This window comes from Stomoxys calcitrans, chromosome 2 (genome assembly GCF_963082655.1).
Source record: "Stomoxys calcitrans chromosome 2, idStoCalc2.1, whole genome shotgun sequence".
In the NCBI taxonomy this organism is placed as follows: domain Eukaryota; kingdom Metazoa; phylum Arthropoda; class Insecta; order Diptera; family Muscidae; genus Stomoxys; species Stomoxys calcitrans.
The window spans coordinates 159,216,252-159,241,485 of record NC_081553.1 but is presented as its reverse complement, the minus strand read 5'-3'; the positions used below and the strand labels follow the sequence as shown (position 1 = coordinate 159,241,485).

The window sequence follows — 25,234 nt, the reverse complement described above, 5'->3', positions numbered from 1 at the left end:
ATATAGTCCGAACTAACCATATTTACGTCAGATGTCAGGAGGCTGATTATAATCCAATCCAATAAAGCTTTTATGGTTTTCAGACCCTTTATCGGAAGATCGGTCTATATGGTAGCTATATCTAAATATAGTCCGATCTGAACCACATTTGGGTCAATTGTCGGGAGGCCTTAAACTACTCACTGTTTCAAATTTCACCAAAATCGGATGAAAAATAAAGTTTTTATGAGCATTAAACCCTTTATCGGAAAATCGGTCTATATAGCAGCTATATCCAAATATGGTCCGATTTGGCCCGTTCAATAATTTAACATTAAGAACTTGCATCATAAAGACATATCTGTGCCAAATTTCAGCTCAATATCTCAATTTTTCGACGTGGTATTATTCACGAGCCATAGATGTGTGGAGGAATGGTTCGTTGACTAAGAATTCCACGATTTAAACTACTCAAGGGTACGGGGAGTGGGAGACACAGAGTCTGTATTCTTGCAAAGAGTAGCCTAAATGTTTTTCTTCTTCCGTCGCTTAGCACTGAAGATCCAGTAGTAGCCAGCCTTGAAATAAACAAGTCTCATTACTGGCAGGCTTCCCTATATATGGCACACGATTCAGAGATGTCGTCTTCAAACCTTAAGTTGCTAGTTGAAGCTGCTTCTCCAAGGAAGAAGAGTCTCATTGTAGGAAGTGATGCTAATGCACATTACATCATATGTGGACGTTCGGATATAAACTTAAGGGGTGAGCTGCTTATCGAAAATATTATAAGTTGCCATCTGGCGAGTTGTAATAAAGGGGATAAACCGACCGACCAAGAACAGGCAGGTGGTACTAGATATTACCTTTGTATCGGAAGATATATCACCGTTATATTAATTTCAGCCTTGAAGACAATACTGCAGAAGTGGTCCCTCATCTAAACAGAAGAAAATCGGATTGGGATAAATTTCGAACAAATTCTGTACGTGTATCCCTTCTAGACTAGAAAGGGAAGTGGCAACTACGGAGGATATATACATAACGGTCAAGCGAATCTCGCAGGCACTGATTGACTCGCTTGTGTCAACATGCCCTAGTGTCAAGCCAAGGGGTTAACAGCGACCACCATGGGAGACCCCAGAGATGGTTGGTCTAAAGAAGGACTGCAGAAAACTCTTCGACAGAGCGAAAGCCGCAAGAGCTCCACACGATTAGGACATCTATAAGGCTGAGCTAAGAAAATATAAGGGCGAGCTTAGAAAGGCTCAGAACAAATCATGGGTGGAATTTTGTAGCTCCGTAGAGGATACGTCTGAGGCCTCTAGTCTAAGGAAGATTCTGTCCTCATGATCTATTACGATGGGGTATATTCAGAAATCAGAGAATGTGTGGACAATGTCCAGTGAGGAAACACTAGAACTATTCGTTGATACACATTTCTTGGGAAATTCTCGTTGATACATATTTCTTGGGAAATTCTCCAACGGACAACGTGACGCCAGAAGAGGTTGTCACTGGTATGCATTCATCGGAGGTTATTAGGGAAATTGTGTCAGAGCCGAAAATCCTTTGGGCGATAAGAAGTTTCGACTCCTTTAAGTCGCCAAGCACTGATGATGTATCACCGGTTGAATTATAAGCTGTGTCTGAAAGACTGGTTCCCTGGCTAAGGGAACCAGTCTATTTACATTTAAAGTGCTTTCAATAATGTAAAACCCACGTCAATCATGAGAGAGTTGGAGTTTCTAGGCATCAATTCTACCGTAAGAAAGTTTATTAATAACTTACTTAATAAAAGATGCATTACCGTAGGCTTGGAATCTGTGGTTCTAAAAAGATGGGTCTGCAGAGGAACACCTCAAGAAGGTGTACTGTCTCCTTTACTTTGGATTATAGCCATTAACAATATATTTTTTTCTCTGGAAAAAAAGGTGTAAAAGTTGTCGCAAATGCTGATGACGTGGCAATTGCGGTTAGGGGAAAGTTTCCCAGCACTCTAAGAGATATACTTCAGGAAGCTCTACGTGCAACAGCACAGTGGGCTACCGAAAGTGGTGTTGGTGGTAGTTCTTTTCAGCAGGAGATACAAGTTGCCTACAGTGGAACCTGTCTCCTTGGGAGGAGAGAATGTTCCATTTACAAAAAACGCAAAATACCTGGGTATTTTGCTGGACAAGAAATTTAAATTCAAATCCAACATTTTGGAGAGGGCAAGGAAGGCAACTCTTGCCCTATACACCTGCAATAGAGCCATTGGCAAAGGTTGGGGGTTTAGACAGCGTGTAATGCATTGGGTATATACTGCAGTTGTCAGACCACTAATGCTATATGGTGTTGTGGTTTGGTGGACGGCACTTCAAAAGTCCACCTACTGTTCAATAGTCAACCGAATCCAAAGGATGACTTGTTTGTGCATCACAGCTGCTCAGAGAACGATAACATCTGATGCACTCAATTTAATGCTACATCTAATGCCTCTGAGATTGTGGCTAGACAAATTGCTGCGATCACTGCCGTGTGGCTAAGGCATTCCTGATAGAATCGATTGAACCTACGATGTCCCTGGTAATAGAAGTTACATAGACTTTTATACGGATGGTTCCAAACTAGACGACCAGGTGGGTTTTGGGTTGTACTCTAAAGATCTAGAACTGGTCATATCGAAAAGGTTTCGCGACCACTGCAGAGTGTATCAATCGGAGATCCTTGCAATTAAGAAAGTGGTGGAATGGCTTAGATATAATGTCATAACAACGATTGGCATAATTATCTTCTCAGACAGTCAGGCAGCCATTAAATCCCTGGAGAACGTGTTTCTGAACACAAAACCTGACCTCGACTGACGCAGATCTCTCAACGAGTTCAAAATTCAACTGTTCTGGGTGCCGGGACACAGAGATATCCCAGGGAATTGTAAAGCGGACGAACTTGCGAGACTAGGAAATACCTTACATAACCCAGGGAAACTGGAATCTGTGGGTATGCCTCTAGCGACATGTAAGCTAAGTTTTCAGTACCAGGCCCGAAAGACAACGAATGATAGGTGGTCACATAGAAGGGGCTGTGAGCATTCCAAAGCTGTCACCGGCTAGAGCAAACGTCTCAGTCATTGTGAGACAATAATATATTGTTAATGGATATATTCCAAAGCAGAGGAGACAGTACACCATCTTGAGGTGTGCCTCTGCTGAGCCATCTTTGTAGATTTACACATCCCAAGCGTGTGGATGGCAAGGAAGCGAAACCTTTAACATCTACAATGTGCGTGTTAATCTCGTCACTTCTTCTACCGGTCACTTAAGGTGCTCATCTCTTTGATAATTTGTCCAAATTAGCGGATGTGCACATTCACAAGTTTGAATGCTTTTATTAAGTCTCCGAATTTGCGTTTCCAAGATTCTTCCAATTTGCGCCCAATCAAGATATATGTTAACTGAGTTCGTTTGTGTATATTCTTTTAGAAAAATCTAGGGTGATGAGATTTGAAAATTTACTTCACTTAATTTCTTGGAAGTTTCTTTCAGTTTCTTGTATTTGCAACCAATCGGGCGACTCTCGTTTTATTGTTGGAATTTTGTATTTCTTATATTTTGTGCGATGTATTTTTAGGTAACTTATGAGCTCCCCAAAAGTTAATGACATGTATTTTATTTATTAGGTTGCAAGATGCCGATGGTGGATTTTTTGAAAAATTCGGATCGCTGTTACGACAGAAAACCGTTAACGAAGAACTTGATCTTAAGACATCATTGGCTCCATTTTCCGAAAATACTACGGCGAGCAACGAAAATGAGGAGTGTGATGAAAATGCGGAGTGTGACGAAAATGTGGATGCTTCTAATGGTAATGAGGAATTTGTTTGTTCTGTTGCTATGGACTTAGAGCCGGATTTGAATATGAATGAAGTCAAAGAGAGAAAAGAAGAGTTTCTCGAGAAATCGTTGGGAATGAATGTAAGTTGTTTTAGTTATTTTTATTGATTTTTTATTATTGTAATCATTACTATTATGAGTTCGACATTCTCATCATTTGCTGGAATTCAAGATCCGGGTCGATAACCAAAGGTTTCGCTCTGTCCTTAGCATAGTGTCTCCCGCATTATTGAGGTTGCCAATACTGCGGTGCAGGGTATTATAACTTAGTCCATGTGTTTGTTACACCCAGAAGGAAGAGAGATATAACAACCGATATGTATACCGATCGACTGAGAATCACTTTCTGATTCGATCTTGCCATGTGAGTTTATCTGTCCATGTTAGTGTGTAATCAAACTAGGGATTGCAATTACTGCCCGATCATCTTCAAATTTGGCACAGACATCTTTAAATTACATCAGGTTTTCTCTAGCTCGCATTATGTATGTGATTTGCTTTGAAGGGGTTCGCTTTCTTTTGATTATTGGAAGTGATTATTGTTTATTGTTATTGAGAGCTTTTGAAGTAGTGTGTGGTCTTTCATATCAAACAGTTTTTTATATGTACCTTGTTCTTAAACATTTTCCAGTGTGGTTTCATTGTTTGGCATGTTCTCCGGTAGCTTTTACATTCGTTTAATGACATATCGACATAGTTTATTAATTCGTTCCTCCAAAGCTCACATCCATAACTTTGAATTAACCGGATGACTTATAACAGTTTCCAGTTTGCCTTTAATACATATACCTCTCTTTTGTTATAAAATGTCTCCATGTAGCATTTACACATAATTTCGATGCTAAAGCCAAACCGGAATCTCAATTTTGAAAGCTCCATGGTTTGTTTTTATTGAGTATATACAATACATTATACATTTATAAATTTATACATTGCAGAAAAAATACCTCGGCGCCACAAGGACATTTTTGAGGCTATCTAGCAACAATTCTAACAAATTTGTAATGTAATAATTCTAATTTAATGTATCAGATTAATTAAATTTTAGCTGTACAAAATTCAACAAGTTATAAAAAGGCAGTTGACATAAATATTTGACAAATTATATAAGAAGTATTTCTATGTTTTAAATCATCCGAGTAAAACAAATTGATATGGTCAGATCCAAAGATACCTGGGATCAGATATAATTGGATCTGACCATATCAATTATTTTTTACTCGGGTAAGAAGCCTTTAAATAATGACAATGAACTTGTTTCTTTTAAGAAAGTTTGTAAATTGTTATATTCACTACATCCCATATGTTCTATTCTCTGTTTCGTTAGCTCTAAATTACATTAAGCTACAAGTAGGTTTGCATGGTTTATCGTGTTGTAAAGGTCTCAACGATTCCAGTGTTGTTGTCACAAGCAAGCTCGTTCCGGTCCAAAGGACCGACCGCCGCTGGAATTGGTTGTTTAAAGGCGCCGATAACCCGCCTTGTCATATCGATCATCATAGGCACTCAGTATTTGTGCAAGAGCCGATGCCGCCCGCCTCTCACTGCGACTCTGTTCTCGATAGCGTTGATTGTCCGCGACTGCTGTTTTAGCTATTTCGTATGGGGCATTCCACTATCTGCAACCCGCCCGATAGGTCGCAGCTAACCTTCTTGTGACAGCAATAAACACCACAAAAATCGGACCTCAATGTTCCAGCCTGTGTGGTGCTCACAGCTATCCCGTGCCGGGACGATTGCAGAATTCAGGCCACTAATTCGAAATCTGTTTATTCACTAGTTCCAAAGTAATCACAACTAGTTCTAGTTCTGACTACTTTCAGTTGTTGTTGTGGTAGTCACATTTGCATGTGGAGGTGGAGATCCTTGTGAAGCTCTTATAGGTGAGCAAGCTCGTTCCGGTCTATACGACCGATCGACGCGGGAACATGATGACCTTATTTAAAGTCGCCAATATCTCGCCTCAAACAGGAGTCGATGCCAACCGACTGCACTTGCAGCTACTCCGTATGCAGCATTCCACGGTCTGCATCCGCCCGGTAGCTCGTAGCTAAGCTTCCCGTGACAACGATGAACACCGCAAATATCGGAGCTCAAAGTTCCAGCCTGTTTGGTGCCGATCACGGGTTAACTGGTGAATTTAACATGGGTGTGTAATTGGTGTAACCAATTGACCCTGGAACTAGTATTTCTGCTAATTCCAATAAACCAGTTCCGTTATCGTTTTCTTTTGACATTTGTCAATGTTTGAAAATATATTTCATATTTTTCGGCTTGCTCTCGGGTTTTCTCTGTCAATCTCTCTACCTATTACTCTACATTAGCAATTTTATCATTTTTGTCAGTAGTCGAATCTCCTCGAACTCATCATTTTATGTTTGGTAGTCTTCCCCGCATCCTCTAGCCTACCGACATCACTATATTAATGATGAACAAGTAAAAAGGCGTTAAGTTCGGCCGGGCCGAACTTTGGATACCCACCACCTCGGGTATATATGTAAACCATCTTTCATCAAAATTCGGTGAAAATTTCATACCTTATGTACCATATCAGTTATACCCAAATATGTTCCGATTTGGACCAAATACTAATAAATACATTAGCTATATGTAAAAATAAACCGATCTGAACTATATATGACACGGATGTCGAAAAGCCTAACATAAGTCACTGTTTCAAATTTCAGTGAAATCGGATTATAAATGAGCCTTTTATAGGGCCAAGAGTTCAAATCTGGCCCGATCTGTCAAAATTAAGGAAGGACGTCGAAGAGCCTAACCAAACTCACTGTTTCAAATTTCTCGGACAATAAATGCGTCTTTTATGGCCCCTATAATATATCCAAATCTGAACCGATCTAAGCCAAATTAACGATGAATGTCGATGGGCCTTACACAACTCACTGTCCCAAATTTCAGCGAAATCGGATAAAAAATGTGGCTTTTATGGGCCTTAGACCGTAAATCGGAGGATCGGTCTATATGACAGCTATGTCCAAATCTGGGCCGATCTGAGCCAAATTGACGAAGGATGTCGAAGGGCCTAACACAACTCACTGTTCCAAATTTTTGCGAAATCGGATAAAAAATGTGGCTTTTATGGGCGTAAGATCCTAAATCGGCGGTTCGGTCTATATGGGGGCTATATCAAGATATAGTCCTATATAGCCCATCTTCGAACTTAACCTGCTTATGGACAAAAAATACTCCGTGCAAAATTTCAACTCAATATCTCTATTTTTAAAGACTGTAGCGTGATTTCAACAGACAGATGGACGGACATGTCTAGATCGTCTTAGATTTTTACGCTGATCAAGAATATATATACTTTATAGGGTCGGAAATGGATATTTCGATGTGTTGCAAACGGAATGACAAAATGAATATACCCCCATCCTTCGGTGGTGGGAATAAAAAACGCAATAAGCATTATTGCACAACAATAATGTTCTCAACAAAATTAAATTTAATGTTTTTTGCTATACTATTCTTTGTATAGAAAGCATTAAACAATGGTCTAAAGCCGGACAATATCCTGCAATGGAATCTCAATTAAATTTAATTTAAAAAATTATTTTAGTGAGAAATTCATAACAAAAATTTTCTAAAATTCGTTTAAAGAAAAAAAATTGTCGTCTGGGGGATTCGACCCTGGGTTTGCAAAATTATCAGTGGCATGTGAATTTTTGTGGTGCAATTTTTTTGTTTGTTCGCACGATCATTTTTTTAAACCAACCGTTAGCACTACTTGTTACGAGTTTGGTAAATAGTATTTTAGGGCCAAATGCATAAAAAAAAACTACATTTGATAGAATTTTGCGTAAACTGGAACTGCAGAGACAAAATTGACTTGAAAAGTTAGCTACTAAATTAGATGATGGTGCCAACTGGCTACTGGCTAGACAACTGGAATATGCTATGTTGGCCAATATTGTCTACGTGCATTGAAGTTATTGCATTTTATATATTGCATATATGGGTAAAATATTGCGTCTGGCGTCCCTATACAGCTCAATAGTAGGAAATGTGTTTGACAAGTAATTTATATTTTTAATGCCCTATTTGGTGGAATTTGTAGCGATTTCAAATCTAGATTCCGTTTATATGCATATATAATAGTCATGTTTTTTAAAATTACTTTGAATTTGGGATTGACAGGATACCAAGAGCAGGCGAAAATTTGGATTTTAAGTAATCAATATGGTGTTTCCAATTAAAATTTTCTGGTAAATGTACGCCAAGATGCTTTACACTTGCTTCTTGAATAGGTTAGGTTAGGTTGAAAAGAGGGTGCGGATATTAATCCGCCCCATGCCACCATGAACATACACCTAAGCCAGTAATCGGCTTGTTGTGCTCTCTAAATACGAAAGAGCAACCTCCAAATAGAAAATCGAAGTCAGGAATTCCGTGCTACTTACAAAATCCCTTATTGTTTTTCATATCACTCCCCTAAGTTGGTTCATGTCTGGTATTGTGTTCTCACCTAAGTTCCGGTATATGTTAGCCTCGAAAGCCGGGCAATGACATAGGAAATGCTCCAACGTCTCATCATCTTCCCCACATGTACTACACATGCTATCACTTGCCGATTTTTCATAAGTGTACTCGTAGTTCTATGTGCCCCTCACGTTTTATATAAGTGTATGACTTTTTCGACATTTACAATTTTTTGACTGTTGTAAACCTAAAAAATCGTCATACCGACCATCTCTGGCTGTGACCATTAGGGTGATGACTTTTATAAATACAACCTCGTTTACCTGTATCATATTTTGATGAGTTTTCATTTAAGATTAGATAAAATCTTCCATAGAAGGTGATTCAATAAAAGAACACCTTTTCGCACAAAGTGATTTTAAAGCTAGTACAGGCAAAAGTCGGGCGAAGCCGTATATATAAGTCCCAACACCACCGAGTCTACGTACTACTTTAATTATATATAACCTAGTTCTCAATCTATTCAGTGTTTAACTTTGAATACGTATTTAAATATCGAATAAAACCTTCCAAGATTTTCTTACGATAGGTCCTAAATTGTGGTTACTCCAGTCTTAAAAGCGTACATCGGCTAAAATATATATAAGGGAGCTATATATAAATTTGGACTGAATTTGGTGAAATTGTGCACATGTGTTGGGACGTCAAATAAAACACCTCATGCAAAATTTTGTAAAGACCAGACCAAAATTGTGGCTACTACAGCTTAAAATTCCGTATCGGTTGGGAGGTATATTTAAATCTTGACCGATTTTCACACACATATTGGGACGTTATATAAAACACTCATGCTAAGTTTTGTAGAGACAGGACCAAAATTGCGGCTTATACAACCTTAAAGTCCATATCGGTGTAAGATATACAAGGGAGCAAAACCTGAACCGTTTCATACGAAATTCATCCGAAATGCCGAAAGCTATAAGAGAATTCGTTGTGCCAAATTTTGTTATAATCAGTAAACAAATGTAAAAATCAAATCAGTAAACGGACGAACATATCTATAGGAGTTATATCGAAATCTAAATTTGGAGAAGATTGATTGATGGTTGTGCCTACAAAGGCTCAAAAGTAAAAATCTGGCGATGCATATATGTGGGAGCTATATCTAAATCTGGAGAGATTCATATGAAATTCATCCGATATCTCGATAGCCATAAGAGAATCCGTTGTGCCAAATTTTGTTATAATCGTTTAAGAAATGACCATTTTATTGCATTATTACCGCAAATCAGACGAACACACAGTCAATCAAATAAACTTATGTTCACTTCATATATTCAACAAAAAACCAGCTAAAAATGCTCATGATGTAAAATTTTTTAATATGACTCTCTCTACTTTGCTGAATCACATATTCATCTAGCCAATACGTATAACTAAAGTTCAGATATCACTGTTATTTGGCCGGTTGTGTACCACGTCAAAAAACTGCACTTTCAAAAACATCAAAAAGAATTGTTTTGAGCTTACTAGATAATATTTAGGGTGATCAACATCTTTTTGGAACATATTGGGCTTAGTGATAGGTCAAAACAGAACATTTTTGAGTAGGGTGGTCCAAAAACTAAGAGGCTTTGAAAGAAAAAAAAAAATTATTTCACAGTTAAACCATGACATTACCTCCATATGGTGTGGGAGTACCCTGGCTTTAGTAAACTAGTTTTTATCGTAGACAAAATTGATAAACATATTTATCTTAACCTTATCTGATTTATTCAGTAATAATTTGGAACCAAGTTCACAAAAAAACGTAGCATAATTGAAGTAAATTTTATTTTCAACCAACCTTTAACCAAATAAATACGGCTTTAACATTCAAGAACGCTAATGAAATAACTGTTAAGAGCAGTTTAAGCCCGTAAAAGCAGCTGGCATGAATGCAATAGATCAAATCGCAGAATTGCTCTAAAAAATAACCCCAAAAGACAAGATTTCGTCTAAAGAAGGCCTAAACCTATTTTATGAGAAGAGTGAGTTTATACCCAAATTCTGGTTAAAAGCGTGAATCGATGAAAGGGAGCAATAGCCGCATCTAAAAGATGGATGTTTCTATCACACATAAAAAAAAAACCTTATTTTTAGGCTGGGCGGCAAATGTGTTTTTGTTTTGTAATTGTATTTGACTGGTTTCCCAGGCGCGATTTCGTTTGGTACCACCCAAACTCATCAGTAGGAGATGTAAAAATATGTATGTCTTCTAGGTTGAACTATGCTCTTAAGAGTATTTTCCTTTTGTAGCGCAACAAGAAAGAAAATTACTCCGCCTCAATTATTTCTTGTCCAACTGCTACTCTAAACAATCGTCGATTGCCATAAGAGTAAGCATAACTGCGTCTACACTATTTGCGGCGTGCCGTCCCGTTCATTCACATATTTTGCGCTAAATACGATTTTGAAATAATTCATGCAATCAGATATTGTCCGGCTGCAGATCATAGCGTAATCTGTTTCTATTTCAAATTGAAAAACAAAAAACGTTTTTTAAGTAGGAAATATGTGAGGTGAAGTGATTTTGTTTCTTGCTACGCTACAAAACTAAAATACTCTTAAAATTGTACCTTAATTATTAGAGCTATGGCAGCTATGGCCTTAAGCTAAATCGGAATAAAATTGTGGATTTCTTTTAATTCGGAATAAAATTGTAAATTCTTTATCTAAATCTGAACCGATTTGTTCCAAATCAAGCACATTTGAAGAAGATAATGACATTATAGTATGTGCTCCATTTCTTTCAAATTGAAGCCCAACTGTGGGATTTGTTGTTACATTGATGAAAATCGGACAAAAAATTATATATATAGCTCCGACTTTCGCGGGTTATAGTGAGAGGATTTACATCTCTTTGTATATTTTAAATACTTTCTCTGGCACGAACTCATTCTGTGGGTCCGTAACTCCTCCAAAAAATTATTCGGACTATAATTCCTTCCAGACCATCCTACTCAATATATCGAAATTTCAAGAAAATTGGTTCAGACGTTTCCGAGTTTTTATATTTTAAATACTTTGTCTGGCACGAACTTATACTAAAAATATCAGGTCGAAATATCAATGTTTACTATTTTTGTTACCTCTTACCATACAAGTGCCACAACTGTGGGTCCGTCCCCCTTCAAAAAATTATTCGGCCTATTATTCCTTCCAGACCATCCTACTACTACCACAGTGGTGGTGTAGGGTATAATATCTTTTCATAGTTGTTTTGCGTGGCCGTTATCATTATTTAAAAGGAATAAACGTTATTTTAGTCATTGGACCCGGTCCTTAGAGACGGGATAAACCATATGCCAAGGAACAGGTGGATACATTGTGTGTCCCATGGCATAAATATAAGGGATAAAGTGGCACAGGGCACGCCACAGGGGGGATTTGAACCCGCCTGCTACGCAGACGATGTTATGATACTTATAAGGGGGAAGGATGCGAACGAGCTATGCAGAAGAGCCGAAAGGGTCTTGTTTATGGCATATGACTGGGCTAGACCCAGAGGTTTCAATATTAACCTAGAGAAGACTGTCTGTTCACGAGGAAGACGAATGTGGGCCAATTTAACGCACCACATTTCCTCAATAAGACGATTTCAATATCTGACAAGGTCAAATACTTAGGTGTGATATTGGACAGAATTGGAAGTGTCACATTCAGGAGCGTATTGAGAAGGCTCACAGATGTTGGGTGCTATGTAGATGGGCCGTAGGCTTGAAATGGGGCCTGAATCCTACGCCTCAGTAGTTTGGTGGACTGCTGTGGAGAAAAACTGCAACATAAGGACCATACAACAGGTCCAGAGAACATGTTGTCTTGGCATAGGCGGAGAGCGATGGGAGCAGCTCATACCATCACGGTATAATCGAGGCTACGATAGGAAACCTGCAAGGAAAGAAGAGGAAGAGGTTTCCGATCGGATACCTGAGATGAACCTTGAAGTCGAGTGCGAAGTACTGCTGCCATCGGCACAGTCTTGGATTGACGGAGTATTGCCATCCGGAAGATCATGTTACACGGATGGATCAAAGCTAGAGACTAAGGACTGAGATCTGTTTTAGACTGCCTTACTGCAGGCGGAGATCCGGGCAATCACGGAATGCGTCATGTGGTGTGGTGGTAACGCGAGGACGTCGAGTGTGAACATCTTTACCGACAGTAAAATTGCCATAAGGGCAATAACAATCAGGACGGTAAGGTCACGAACAATCTTGCAGTGTAAGGAGATTAATGCCTTCTCTGAGGATGGGAAAATCCGCATCGTTTGGGTGCCGGGCCATAACAGAGTAAGGGGAAATGAAAGGGCAGACGATTTGGCGATGAAGGGCAGACTGCCGACTATAAACTTGGTTAACCCGAAGCCTTTCGCGTCAACGCAGTCCGAGTTAAGGGAGTGGGTGACGAATGCGCATGCAACATTGTGGAACAGCGAAACGGTCGGTAGGACGGCGAATATCCTATGGGGGATCCAGATCGTGAGAAGACGAGGCTATTACTGAAGGAGGTCAGTATAGCTATTGGCATCATAAGGGGACACATAGGACTACGAGCTCACTTATGTAAAATCGGTGCGGCAAGTGATAGCATGTGTAGGGCATGCGGGGAAGATGATGAGACATTGGAGCATTTCCGTTGTCATTGCCCTGCTTTCGCGTCCAACAGATACCGGTGCTTAGGTGGATACACAATATCAGACATGAACCAACTTAGGAGAGTGGTATTGAAAACAATTAAGCACGGAATTCCTAACATCAATTTTCTTTTTATAACCTCCACCATAGAATGGGGTATACGTTTGTAACACCTCGAAATATTCTTCTAAGACCCCATAAAGTATATTTATTCTTGATCGTCTCGATGTTCTGAGTTGATCTAGCCATGTTGGTCCGTCTGTCGAAATCACGATAGCGGTCGAATGCGTAAAGCTTGAAATTTGTACAGATACTTAATATTGATGTAGGTCGTTGGGGATTGCAAATGGCTCCCATATAAACCGATCTCCCGATTTTACTTTTTGAGCCCTTAAAATCCGCAAGTTTTGTCCGATTTGGCTGAAATTTTGCATGTAGTGTTCTGTTTTGACTTCCAACAACTGTGCCAAGTACGATCCAAATCGGTCTATAACCTAATGTAGCTTCCATATAAACCGATCTCTCAATTTGACTTCTTGAGTCCTTACAAGCCGCAATTTTTGTCCGATTTGGTTGAAATTTTGCATGTAGTGTTCTGTTATGACTTTCAACAACTGTGTCAAGTACGGCTTAAATCGGTGCATAATCTGATATAGCTCCTGATTTGACCGCCGAAATTTTGCATGTGGTGTTCTGCTACGACTTCCAACTACTGTGCCAAATACGGTCCAAATCAGTCTATAGAGTGGTATTGGTATAGGTCCCATGTAAACCGGTCTCTCGATCATCCTTGTTCGGTTCCTTGAAGCTTTAATATTTGCAGATTTGACAGATGTTTGGTATGTAGAATAAAATTATGCTCTTCAACTAAATTTATTTTGTATAAGTTTTTAGCAGAATACATGGTGGTGGGTTCCCTAGATTCGGCCCGGACCGGCCGAACTTAGCACGCTTTTACTTGTTATACCCGCCACCGAAGGGTGGGAGTATATTCATTTTGTCATTCCGTTTGCAACACATCGAAATATCCATTTCCGACCCTATAAAGTATATATATTCTTGATCACCGTAAACATCTAAGACGATCTAGACATGTCCGTCCGTCTGTCCGTCTGTCTGTTGAAATCACGCTACAGTCTTTAAAAATAGAGATATTGAGCTGCACATATTCTTTTTTGTCCATAAGCAGGTTAAGTTCGAAGATGGGCTATATCGGACTACATCTTGAATAGCTCCATATAGACCGATCCGCCGATTTAGGGTCTTAGGCCCATAAAACCACATTTATTATCCGATTTTGATGAAATTTGAGTGAGTTGCGTTAGTCCCTTCGACATCATTCATCAATTTGGCCCAGATCGGTTCAGATTTGGATATAGCTGCCATATAGACCGATCCTCCGATTTAGGGTCTAAGGCCCATAAAGGCCACATTTATTTTCCGATTTTGCTGAAATTTGGGACAGTGAGTTGTGTTAGGCCCTTCGACATCATTCGTCAATTTGGCCCAGATCGGTCCAGATTCGGATATAGCAGCCATATAGACCGATCTCTCGATTTAAGGTTTTGGCCCCATAAAAGTCGCATTTATTGTCCGATTTCGCCGAAATTTGGGACAGTGCGTTGTGTTAGGCTCTTCGATATTTTTCTGCAACTTGACTAAAATTGGTCCAGATTTGGATATAGCTGCCATGTAGACCGATATCTCGATTTAAAGTCTTGGCCTCATAACAGGCGCATTTATAATCCGATTTCACTGAAATTTGACACAGTGACTTATATTAGGCTCTTCGACATCCGTGTCGTATATGGTTCGGATCGGTTTATTTTTAGATATAGCTACTAAGCGACCAATATTTTGTTATACACAATTGAACAATAACTTGTACTTATAAGTATTTGGTCCAAATCGGAACATATTTCGATATAACTGCTATGGGACATAACGTATGCAATTTTCACCGGATTTTGATGAAACGTGGTTTACATATATACCCGAGGTGGTGGGTATCCAAAATTCGGCCCGGCCGAACTTAACGCCTTTTTACTTGTTTTAATCTCTTTTTCTAAAGAAGAAGAAAATACCATGTCTAAGACTTTGAAAGGTATAAACAAAAACTAATGAAGCCTTAGAGATCTGTATACTCAGAATACCTCATATGGCCACGACATTAAATATTGTTAATATATGTGTAAAGTATTGAACTTTTAATGTCATTGGCGGAGAACAAAATGTACAGAAAATGGAAAGTCTCTCTCTCTCTCACTGTCTCTTCAAAAGCATGTCGTCAATATATTGCGTCGAGAAAAGTTGTGGTGATTGGTGGCTTTTCTCGATTCTCTTCTTGCGATGTAAGATATATTATCAAATTCCATCTGTATACATATAACTCGATAGAAAGTCAGTTCATGTTATGTTATTTAGTTGGGGAAAAGTTATGACCCATAATTTTAGTAGTTGTTTATGTTGGTTCTGCAATATATAGCGTTGACCCTCTCAGCCACACACATCTATGCACATCAGTTCTTTCATAAACAAATGGCAAATAATAGCAATTACATTTAAAATTGACTACGGGGATGCTGTTTTTTGAGAATATGCTAAATTTAGAATGTGTTCGATTGTTGTGTTGTACTTATACATTGTCTCAGTGAACTTTTCGCTCTTTAAATTTTATACAGAGAGCTTTTTGGTAGCCCCAGAGTGCTTACCAAAATAAAAAACAAATTCAAACATTTTCATTCAAAATCATTACAATCAGCTCACGGCCACGATCGCTACTTAAGAGTATCGGCATAATAACCCATAGCAGAAGCACCAACAGCCAACACCGTGCGTGCCCTACGTCAACTGTGTCGTGGTCGGCGTCCTTCATTTATTGTTTAATGTTTCCAAATTTATATTGCAAATATATGCCACATTCGTATTATATCGGAATTAATATCAGTGTGCCTTACTACATTCTTATTACTTTTATTATAGAACACAAAAAGATCTAATTTCCAATGACGCAAAAATAAATCTATCATATTCTATATGCATCGCCACGTAATATCATAGTCAAAAAATTTTGAAAAAATATTGGTTCCTATATACCTATAGTGAAAGAGCATAGCATAGGAAAATACTTTAAAATAGGTGTGAATATGAGTTTTCTTTCACTTTCGCACAAAAACCGCAGCAATAATTTGCGAAATTCAAATTTTTCCGTGGATAAATGTTCTAAGTACTTGAGTCTAGACAGTAGAATTGGTGCCCAACGAAGAAATGTGCTAAGTGCAGGATCCACGCTATCGCTACATGTGCCGCCTCGGAGAATTTTAAATAGAAATGGTAGCATTTCCTCAAACCATTTTCGTGGTGTTCACAAACATTTGTTAGAACAGCATGCAGAAACTTTGTGTCACACGATGACGGTAAGTAAATACGTTGCTTCTCAATATCCATTGGCATAATTTTTTAGTGTCGCACAGTGGGAGAAAATGGAAAACAAGTAAAAAGGCGTTGAGTTCGTCCGGGTCGAACTTTGGATACCCACCACCTCGGGTATATATGACCACCTTTCGTCATAATCCGGTGAAAAATGCATAATTTATGCACACACAGCAGCTTCATCGAAATATGGTCCGATTTGGACAGAAATTCGACTCGGATAAGAACAAGTCATCGTTCAATTTTGTAGAACAAAATATTGGTCTTTTTGGTAGCCATATCCAAATATAGACCGATCTGAACCATATACGACACGGATGTCGAAAAGCCTAACATAAGTCACTGTGTCAAATTTCAGCGAAATCCGATTATAAATGGGTACAAGACTTTAAAACAAGAGATCGGTCTTTATGCCAGTTATATCCAAATCTGAACCGATCTGGGCCAAATTGAAGAGGGATATCAATGGGCCTAACACAACTCACTGTCCCAAATTTCGGCGAAATCGGAAAATTAATGCTCTTTTTATGGGCCCAAAACCTTAAATCGAGAAATCGGTCTATATGGCAGCTATATCCAAATCTAAAGGGCCTTATACAACTCACTGTCCGAAATTTCGGCGACATCGGACAATAAATGCGCCTTTTATGGGACTAAGACCTTAAATCGAGAGACCGGTCTATATGGCAACTATATCCAAATCTGAACCGATCTGGGCCATATTGCAGAAAGATACCGATGGGCCTTACTCAACTCACTGTCCCAAATTTTGGCGACATCGGTCTGTATGTCAGCTATATCCAAATCTGTACCGAACCGAACCAAATTGAAGAGGGATGTCGACTGGCCTAACACAACTCACTGTCCCAATTTGAAACGGTTAGAGCCGAGGTGATAGCGAGATTGTGTGCAAAATTCCAAGGCCCTAGGTCATCGGAGCGGCTCTTGGCAGGCTCCTAAAGTTGATCACTTCAGCACTTCGAAAAATTGTTCGTGCTGTCAAACCTTCATTTGAGGTCCAATTTTCAAATTTCTTTCTGCTGGATAGTGCTCAAAAATCCCTAAAAAAATTCCGCTTGAGGTTACAATATCTTCACGTTTTTTTGGGGATATAAGAGTTTTAATTGTTAGTTGTTGAAATTTTGACCGAGATTGACTTTGTATTTTGATGTATAAGATGGCATTTGTTGTTCGATTTTCATTTTAATGCATGATTTGGATTTGACAAAATCTACAACGACTTTGCTGCAAAACCTGTCCACATCTGATTATTCATTTATAAGTTATACAGTTTGGAAGTCAATACTGTATTCAATACAAGTAAAATTGGGCTGTGGTTGGCCGGGCCAATTCCAACATACCCAAAATGGATAATCGATAAGAATTTCCATGCTTTTGGAGCTGTACTAGATTTTGGACTGATTTGAGCCATACTTGGTTTGACTGAAAAAATACTTGCCTACATTAATTGGCTATGACAGAACATTTGTTTCACTAGCCGATCGTAGAATAGCGTTCCAAACGCCTCGATCTTCTGCGCTCATTCTAAAATCTGTAACACCAAGTTTCGTGGTATCTCCCACCACTTGATGTTTCCATCGGGCTTTGATCTTCAAAATCAAAATACTTTTTTGCTTGAGCTTCTTCATCCGTTCTTACAACATGGCCTAGCCAACGCAGCAGTTGTATTTTGATACACGTAACAATGCTAACGTCGTCATGCAGATCATACAGCTCGTAGTTCATACGACGTCTATATTCTCCATTAACGCAAACTGGTCCATATATTTTACGAAGAATCTTTCTCTCAAAGAGAAAGAATCTTTACTCCAAGTACTGCCTCATCTACTTTCACCAGTACCCATGCCTCAGAACCATATAATAGCACGGTTAGTATCAGTGTCTTGTATAGTGTAATCTTCGTCTGTCGAGAGGTGGCCTTGTTTCTTAACTGCTTACGTAATCCAAAGCAGCATCTGTTTGACAGTATTATTCTTCGCTTTATCTCAAAACTGGATATTAAAGAGATCACAGGAGATCCAGCAGGATATTAAAGAGATCACACGATAGGCTGTCTCTTTGTCAGAAACCTCGTTTGGTATTAAATGGTTCTTTCCTATTCTTACTGAGGAACGCGTATCAGCAAGTATCATCCTGCAGAGTCTTATTAATTTTGTATGGATACCAAACTCAGACATGGCTTGAAATATCTTTGAACGTAAAGGGGTATCGAAAGCGGCTTTGTAGTCAACACAGAGATGGTAGGTGTTGATTTGTCCTTCTCGGGACTTTTCCAGGATTTGGCGCAGTGTGCATACCTGGTCTAGGGTAGATTAACCAGGTCTAAAGCCGCATTGATAGGGCCCAATTATCTCATTGAGTTTAGCTTTTAATCTTTCACGCAGTACGCTCGAGAGTATCTTGTATGCGATGGGGAGGAGACTTATTCCTCTGTAGTTGGCACATTCCGTTTTGTCTCATTTCTTGTGTACGGGGTATAGTATGCTGAGGTTTCAGTCAACGGGTAGCGTTGTTCTAGTCAGATTGCGCAGATAAGCTGATGCATACGCCTTATCAGCGTGTCGCCTCCGGTCTTAAATAGTTCAGCGGTTAACCCATCGGCTCCTGCTGCCTTGTTGTTCCTTAGTCGGGTCACTGCTACCTGGAACTCATTCTGACTAGGAGGTAAACATTCTATACCATCATCATTGATTTGTTCTGCGGTATCCTCTTCGCCGCCAACGTCGAACACTAGCAGTTGGGTAAAATGTAATACAAAAATATCAGGAAGGACAGGGGCGAGAGACCCAACACAGTCTAACGAACAGGGACCTGACGACGGAACCATCAACGACTTTCTCGAGATTAGGATGGATAGATAAAGACCCTAATGCTGAAACATCAGGTAGTGCGGTGACAGAGAACCCAATGCCGCCTAACGCACAGGAAGCCGACGATGAAACCATAACCAATTTCCAAGAAGTCCATCTAATCAAGATTTGGTAGACTAGTATAGGCAAAGATCCTAATATTGGAACATCAGGCAGTGCAAGGTCTGAGACTCAATATAGCCTAACGAACAGGGACCCGATGATGGAACCATTACCGACTTCTTGATGATTCGAAATACTGGGAAATGCAAAGATCCTAATATTAAAAAATCAGTCAGTGCAGTGACGGGAAACTCAATGCCGCCTAAGGAACAAGAAGCAGACGATGAGACCGTCACCAATCCCAAGAAGCCCATCTAATGGAGGACCAATGATAGAGGTCATCCATATAAACCTCCATTGGAGTGAGACCGCTACTCACGCTCTGATGGAAAAAATTAGCAAAGGCAAGATTCATATTGCCTTAATTCAGGCGATGAGACAGGGAAACGGTGGTATCCTGGTATCACTTTATCTGACTTTCGACTCTCCGACACCGCCACCCTCATCGGAGCTACAAAAGTTGGTGGGGAAAGCAAAGCAGACAGGAAATGAGGTACTTAAAGGGTGCGATGTAAACACTCACTATATTTCGTGGGGTAGTACCAACATTAATTAGCGGGGCCAAGTCCTATCAGAATTCTTGAATATTAACGACCTAATAACACTTAATATTGGTAACACCACTATCTTTGTTAACAGGATTTGGGAGGAGATTTACGATGTGACGATATGTTTGGAAAATCTAATCGATGATGCGACCAGGCCGATAGCGTTAATGACACCCCCAAGATGAAAAAGTTTCTCTCACAAACCCATGTCTAAACTGAAACGTTAGTAGACGACATGGGAATGAGAGCAGAGATAACGGAGGACATGTTGAGGCTTTTGATGAAAACCCATTTTCCACAGGATACGACGGGACTCACGGAGACACCATGCACGTATTGTTGATACCACGATATTGTAGATACCAGCGAACTGCTCAAATACAAACAGAATGCCTATGTCAAGGAAAGGTCGGTGGAGACTGCCCTGCACGAGGTTGTGCATAAAATAGAAGAATCCTTCAATATGCACATTGGCGGTTTGCATTGACATTGACTGGCGGTTTGCATTGACATTAGACCAGTACCGGCTGGATCGAGTCCTTAGAGACTGGATAAACCATGTGCTAAAGAACAGGTGGATAAATTTCTGGTCCCATGACATAAATATAAGGGAGAAAGTGGCAAAGGGCACGCCACAGGGGGCATTTTATCGCCACTTCTTTGGTTGACCACCATAAATAACCTATTACGAATGCTGACTGAGGAGGGATTTGAACCCGTCCACTATGCAGACAATGTTATTATACTTCTTAGGGGTAAGGATCCGAACCAGCTATGAAGAAAGGCCGAAAGGGTCTTGCATATAGCATATGACTGGGCTAGACCCAGAGGTCTCAATACAACGATTTCGATTCCTGACAAGGTCAAATACTTAGGAGTGACTTTGGATAGGAAACTTAATTAGAAGTGTCACATTCAGAAGCGTACTGGGAAGGCTCACAGAAGTTGGGCACTTCGAAATGAAAACCGAGGATATTCCACTGTAGTTTGGTGGACTGCTAAGGAGAAAAAGTTCAACGTAAGGATAATACAACAGGTTCAGAGTACATGTTGTCTCGGCATAGGCGGAACGAGAGGACTACACTCACTAGGGCACTGGAGACGATTCTAGATATCCGACCCATTGGCATACAAAATTAAATGTGAGCCAGCCACTGCGGCTATCAGACTTAAGACGATGGGAGAATAGATTGAGGATGGGAGCAGCTCATACCATCGCTGTATAATAGAGGCGACGATAGGAAGCCTGGAAGAAAGGGAAGAGTTTTCCGATCGGATACCGGAGACAACACTTGAGGTCGAGTGCGAGGCACTGCTGCCAGAGTGACAGTCTTGGATTGACGGAACCCTAATATTGCCGTCTGGAAGATCATCTTACACGGATGGATCAAAGCTAGAGGGCAGAGTGGGCCTAGGGGTCTACATTAGGAACCCAGGGACTGAAATCTGTTTTAGACTGCCGGACGGGTCCGAGATCCAGGCGACCACGGTTTGCGTGAGGTGGTGTGGTACTAACGCGATGACGTCGAGTGTGAACATCTTTATGGACAGTAAAATGGCCATAAGGGCAATAACAAGATAAGGTCACGAACAGTCTTGTAGTGTAAGAAGGAGATTAACGCCTTCTCTTAGGAAGGAACAATGCCTTTTCTGAGGAAGGCACATCGTTTGGGTGCCGGGCCATAACGGAGTAAGGGAAAATGAAAGGTCAAACGGTTTGGCGGTGAAGGCCAGAGAACTGCCGTTAAAAACTTCTTGTAACATTGTGGAACAGTCAGTAGGATGGCGAAAATCGAATGGGGTGATCCGGATCGTGAGAGGCTATTACTAAAAGGAAGTAAGAAGGAGGGCAGTATAGCTGTTGGTGTCATAACGGGACACATAGGACTACGAGCTCACTTATGCAAAGTCAATGCGGCAAGTGATAGCATGTGTAGGGCATGTGGGGAAAATCAGGAGACTTCAAATTTAGTACAGAGACGAAGCCTTTTGAAATTTGAAGAAATCGGTTCACATTTTGGACTAATACAAAAAAGTATCGTCATTTGTCAACCAATTCCCACGAATTTGTGTGAATGTTTATCTTATGACTGTCGATTTTCACTACTGGAGCCTTTGCAGGCGTATTTATCAACCTATTGCAACCATTTGCAATACGCGTTATTCTACAACTACAAAAAAACACGCGAGTTTTGGCGGAAATCGGATCAGATTTGGATATAGCTCCCGCATATATGTTCGTCCGATTAGGGCTAATATTCCAATAATGAGGTCACTTGCTAACCGATTCTCACGAAATTTGAGGCAGAGGATTCTCTTTTCCGGCATTGCTTTGGAATTTCATAGAAATCGGTTGAGCTCTAGATAAAGCTCTCATACCTATGTATGCATATATATGTTTCACCCGATGTGTCGCCTTTTAAGCGTATTTTTGTTGCAGATTTTTTCAAAATTTTGCACAATGTCGTTTTGTGACTTTTACCATGTGTACCGATTTTGGCTGAAATCGGTTCAGATTTAGGTAGGTATAGGTCCTATATACATTTTCGTCCGATTTTAAATAATATTGCAAAAATGTTGGTCATTTGTTAACCGATCCTCACGAATTAAGGCACGAAGGTTCCTCTATGGACTCTTCGGATCCCAGAAAAATGTTATAGAAATCGGTTCAGATTTAGATATTGCTCCCATATATATGTATCTCCCGGTTTCCACATTAAGGTCTTTTGCACACGCATATAAACCAAGCTTACCTGTTAAATATAAAAAAGTTTGAAAGTGAAACTTTCACTAAAAAATAAATTTTATCCTGAGGGAAAAGATTTTTATAAAATGTTTTTAAAACCAAATTTCAATGATATTTTTTCTTAAGACAATATTTTTTATAAAGCATGAAATTTTAATAATTTTTTCCAAACACAAAATTTTAGTGATATTTTTTCCAAACACAAAATTTCATTTAAGTTTTTTTTTAACAAAATTTTAATGCAATTTTTTCTAAAGAAGTATTCAATAAAGTATTCTAAAAAAATAAAAAAAATTTCAGAAATATTTTGAAAGACAAAATTTTATTGATTTTTTTTAAGACAAAATTTCAATGCAATTTTTTCTAAAGACAAAAATTCTAATGAGAATTTTTCCAAAGACAAAATATTGATGAATCTTTTAAAGAAAAAACTTGAATACAATAAAAAATGCTTAATGCTTAAAGGTTGGTACTCTACTCGGCGTTTCACGTGGACAACTAAATAGGTTAAAGTAACAGATGCACAGAATCATGTGTACCACGGAAGTAGTATAATTGCCACAGAAAGAACGTCTTTCATTACACAAAAAAAACACATGCATCGGGAAAAGTACAGCTAAAAGACAGGGTTGTCGAGCGTGGTTGATGTGGTAATTGTACATAGATGCGTTTTCGCAATTAATACGATTCAATAAAACATACCAACGCTGGGCCCTTGAAGCCATCACACCTAATATGGTTGAAATCAAAGAGGAAACGCGTCCTATAGTGGTTGGTGTGGTTCCTGTCTTTGGCTTTCCTTTTCCATTTGCAATCTACGTTCATTATTCATTGAATGATCTTCGCCTTCACATGCAAACAACTTGAAAAATGAGTAAATTAAGAAATTTTGTTGAAATTTTTCACAACTAAAAACTGAATACCCTTCTTAAGACAAAATGTTAACTAAATTTTTCCTTAAGACAAAAAAAAATTTCTTAAGACAAAACATTAATAAAACCTTTTTATTTTTATACCCTCCACCATAAGATGGGGGGTATACTAATTTCGTCATTCTGTTTGTAACTACTCGAAATATTCGTCTGAGACCCCATAAAGTATATAAATTCTTGATCGTTGTGAAATTTTATGTCGATCTAGCCATGTCCGTCCGTCTGTCCGTCCGTCCGTTCGTCTGTCTGTCGAAAGCACGCTAACTTCCGAAGGAGTAAAGCTAGCCGCTTGAAATTTTGCACAAATACTTCTTATTAGTGTAGGTCGGTTGGTATTGTAAATGGGCCATATCGGTCCATGTTTTGATATAGCTGCCATATAAACCGATCTTGGGTCTTGACTTCTTGAGCCTCTAGAGTGCGCAATTCTTATCCGATTGGGATGAAATTTTGCACGACGTGTTTTGTTATGACATCCAACAACTGTGCCAAGTATGGTTCAAATCGGTTCATAACCTGATATAGCTGCCATATAAACCGATCTTGGGTCTTGACTTCTTGAGCCTCTAGAGGGCGCAAATCTTATCCGATTGGAATGAAATTTTGCACGACGTGTTTTGTTATTATATCCAACAACTGTGCCAAGTATGGTTCAAATCGGTCCATAACCTGATATAGCTGCCATATACACCGATCTGGGGTTTTGACTTCTTGAGCCTCTAGAGTGCGCAATTCTTATCCGATTGGAATGAAATTTTGCACGACGTGTTTTGTTACGATATCCAACAACTGTGCCAAGTATGGTTCAAATCGGTCCATAACCTTATATAGCTGTCAATAAACCGATCTTGGGTCTTGACTTCTTGAGCCTCTAGAGGGCGCAATTCTTATCCAATTTGAATGAATTTTGGCACGTAGTATTTTGTTATGATATCCAACAACTGTGCCAAATATGGTTTTAATCGGTTCATAACCTGATATAGCTGCCATATAAACCGATCTGGGATCTTGACTTCTTGAGCCTCTAGAGGTCGCAATTATTATCTGATTTGCCTGAAATTTTGTACGACAGATTCTCTCATGACCATTAACATACGTGTTTATTATGGTCTGAATCGGTATATAGCCCGATACAGCTCCCATATAAATCGATCTCTCTATTTTACTTCTTGAGCCCACAAAGAGCGCAATTCTTATTCGAATTGGCTGACATTTTACACAGGTCTCCAACATATAATTTAATTGTGGTCCAAACCGGACCGGATCTTGATACCGCTCTAATAGCAGAGCAAATCTTTTCTTATATCCTTTTTTGCCTAAGAAGAGATGCCGGGAAAAGAACTCGACAAATGCGATCCATGGTGGAGGGTATATAAGATTCGGCCCGGCCGAACTTAGCACGCTTTTACTTGTTTTAATTTCAAAGGCATTTTTGTGATAAAAAAAATTATTATGACATTTTCTCTAAAAAGGAAATTTCGATAAAAGTTTTATTTTTTAATCTTGTTTTCTCAATTCAAGCTCGGGGTTTTTCTGTATTTATACGCTCCACCATTGGATGGGGGTATACTAATTACGCCATTCTGTTTGTAACTCATCGAAATATTGATCTCAGA

At 39.3% G+C, this 25,234-nt stretch overlaps 1 protein-coding gene across 2 annotated transcripts in view; it reads left to right on the top strand.

Annotated features, from left to right (window-relative positions):
- LOC106084241 (protein unc-13 homolog 4B) overlaps positions 1–25,234 on the top strand; it is a 151,003-nt gene that overhangs the window by 42,510 nt on the left and 83,259 nt on the right. The window contains exon 2 of one of the 2 annotated variants that reach the window (XM_059363533.1): positions 3,638–3,932. In XM_059363533.1, coding sequence (XP_059219516.1) covers positions 3,638–3,932 — 295 coding nt within the window. Of the gene's footprint in view, positions 1–3,637; positions 3,933–15,734; positions 16,384–25,234 lie in introns of those variants that run through there. The other variant, XM_059363534.1, reaches the window with a different exon arrangement.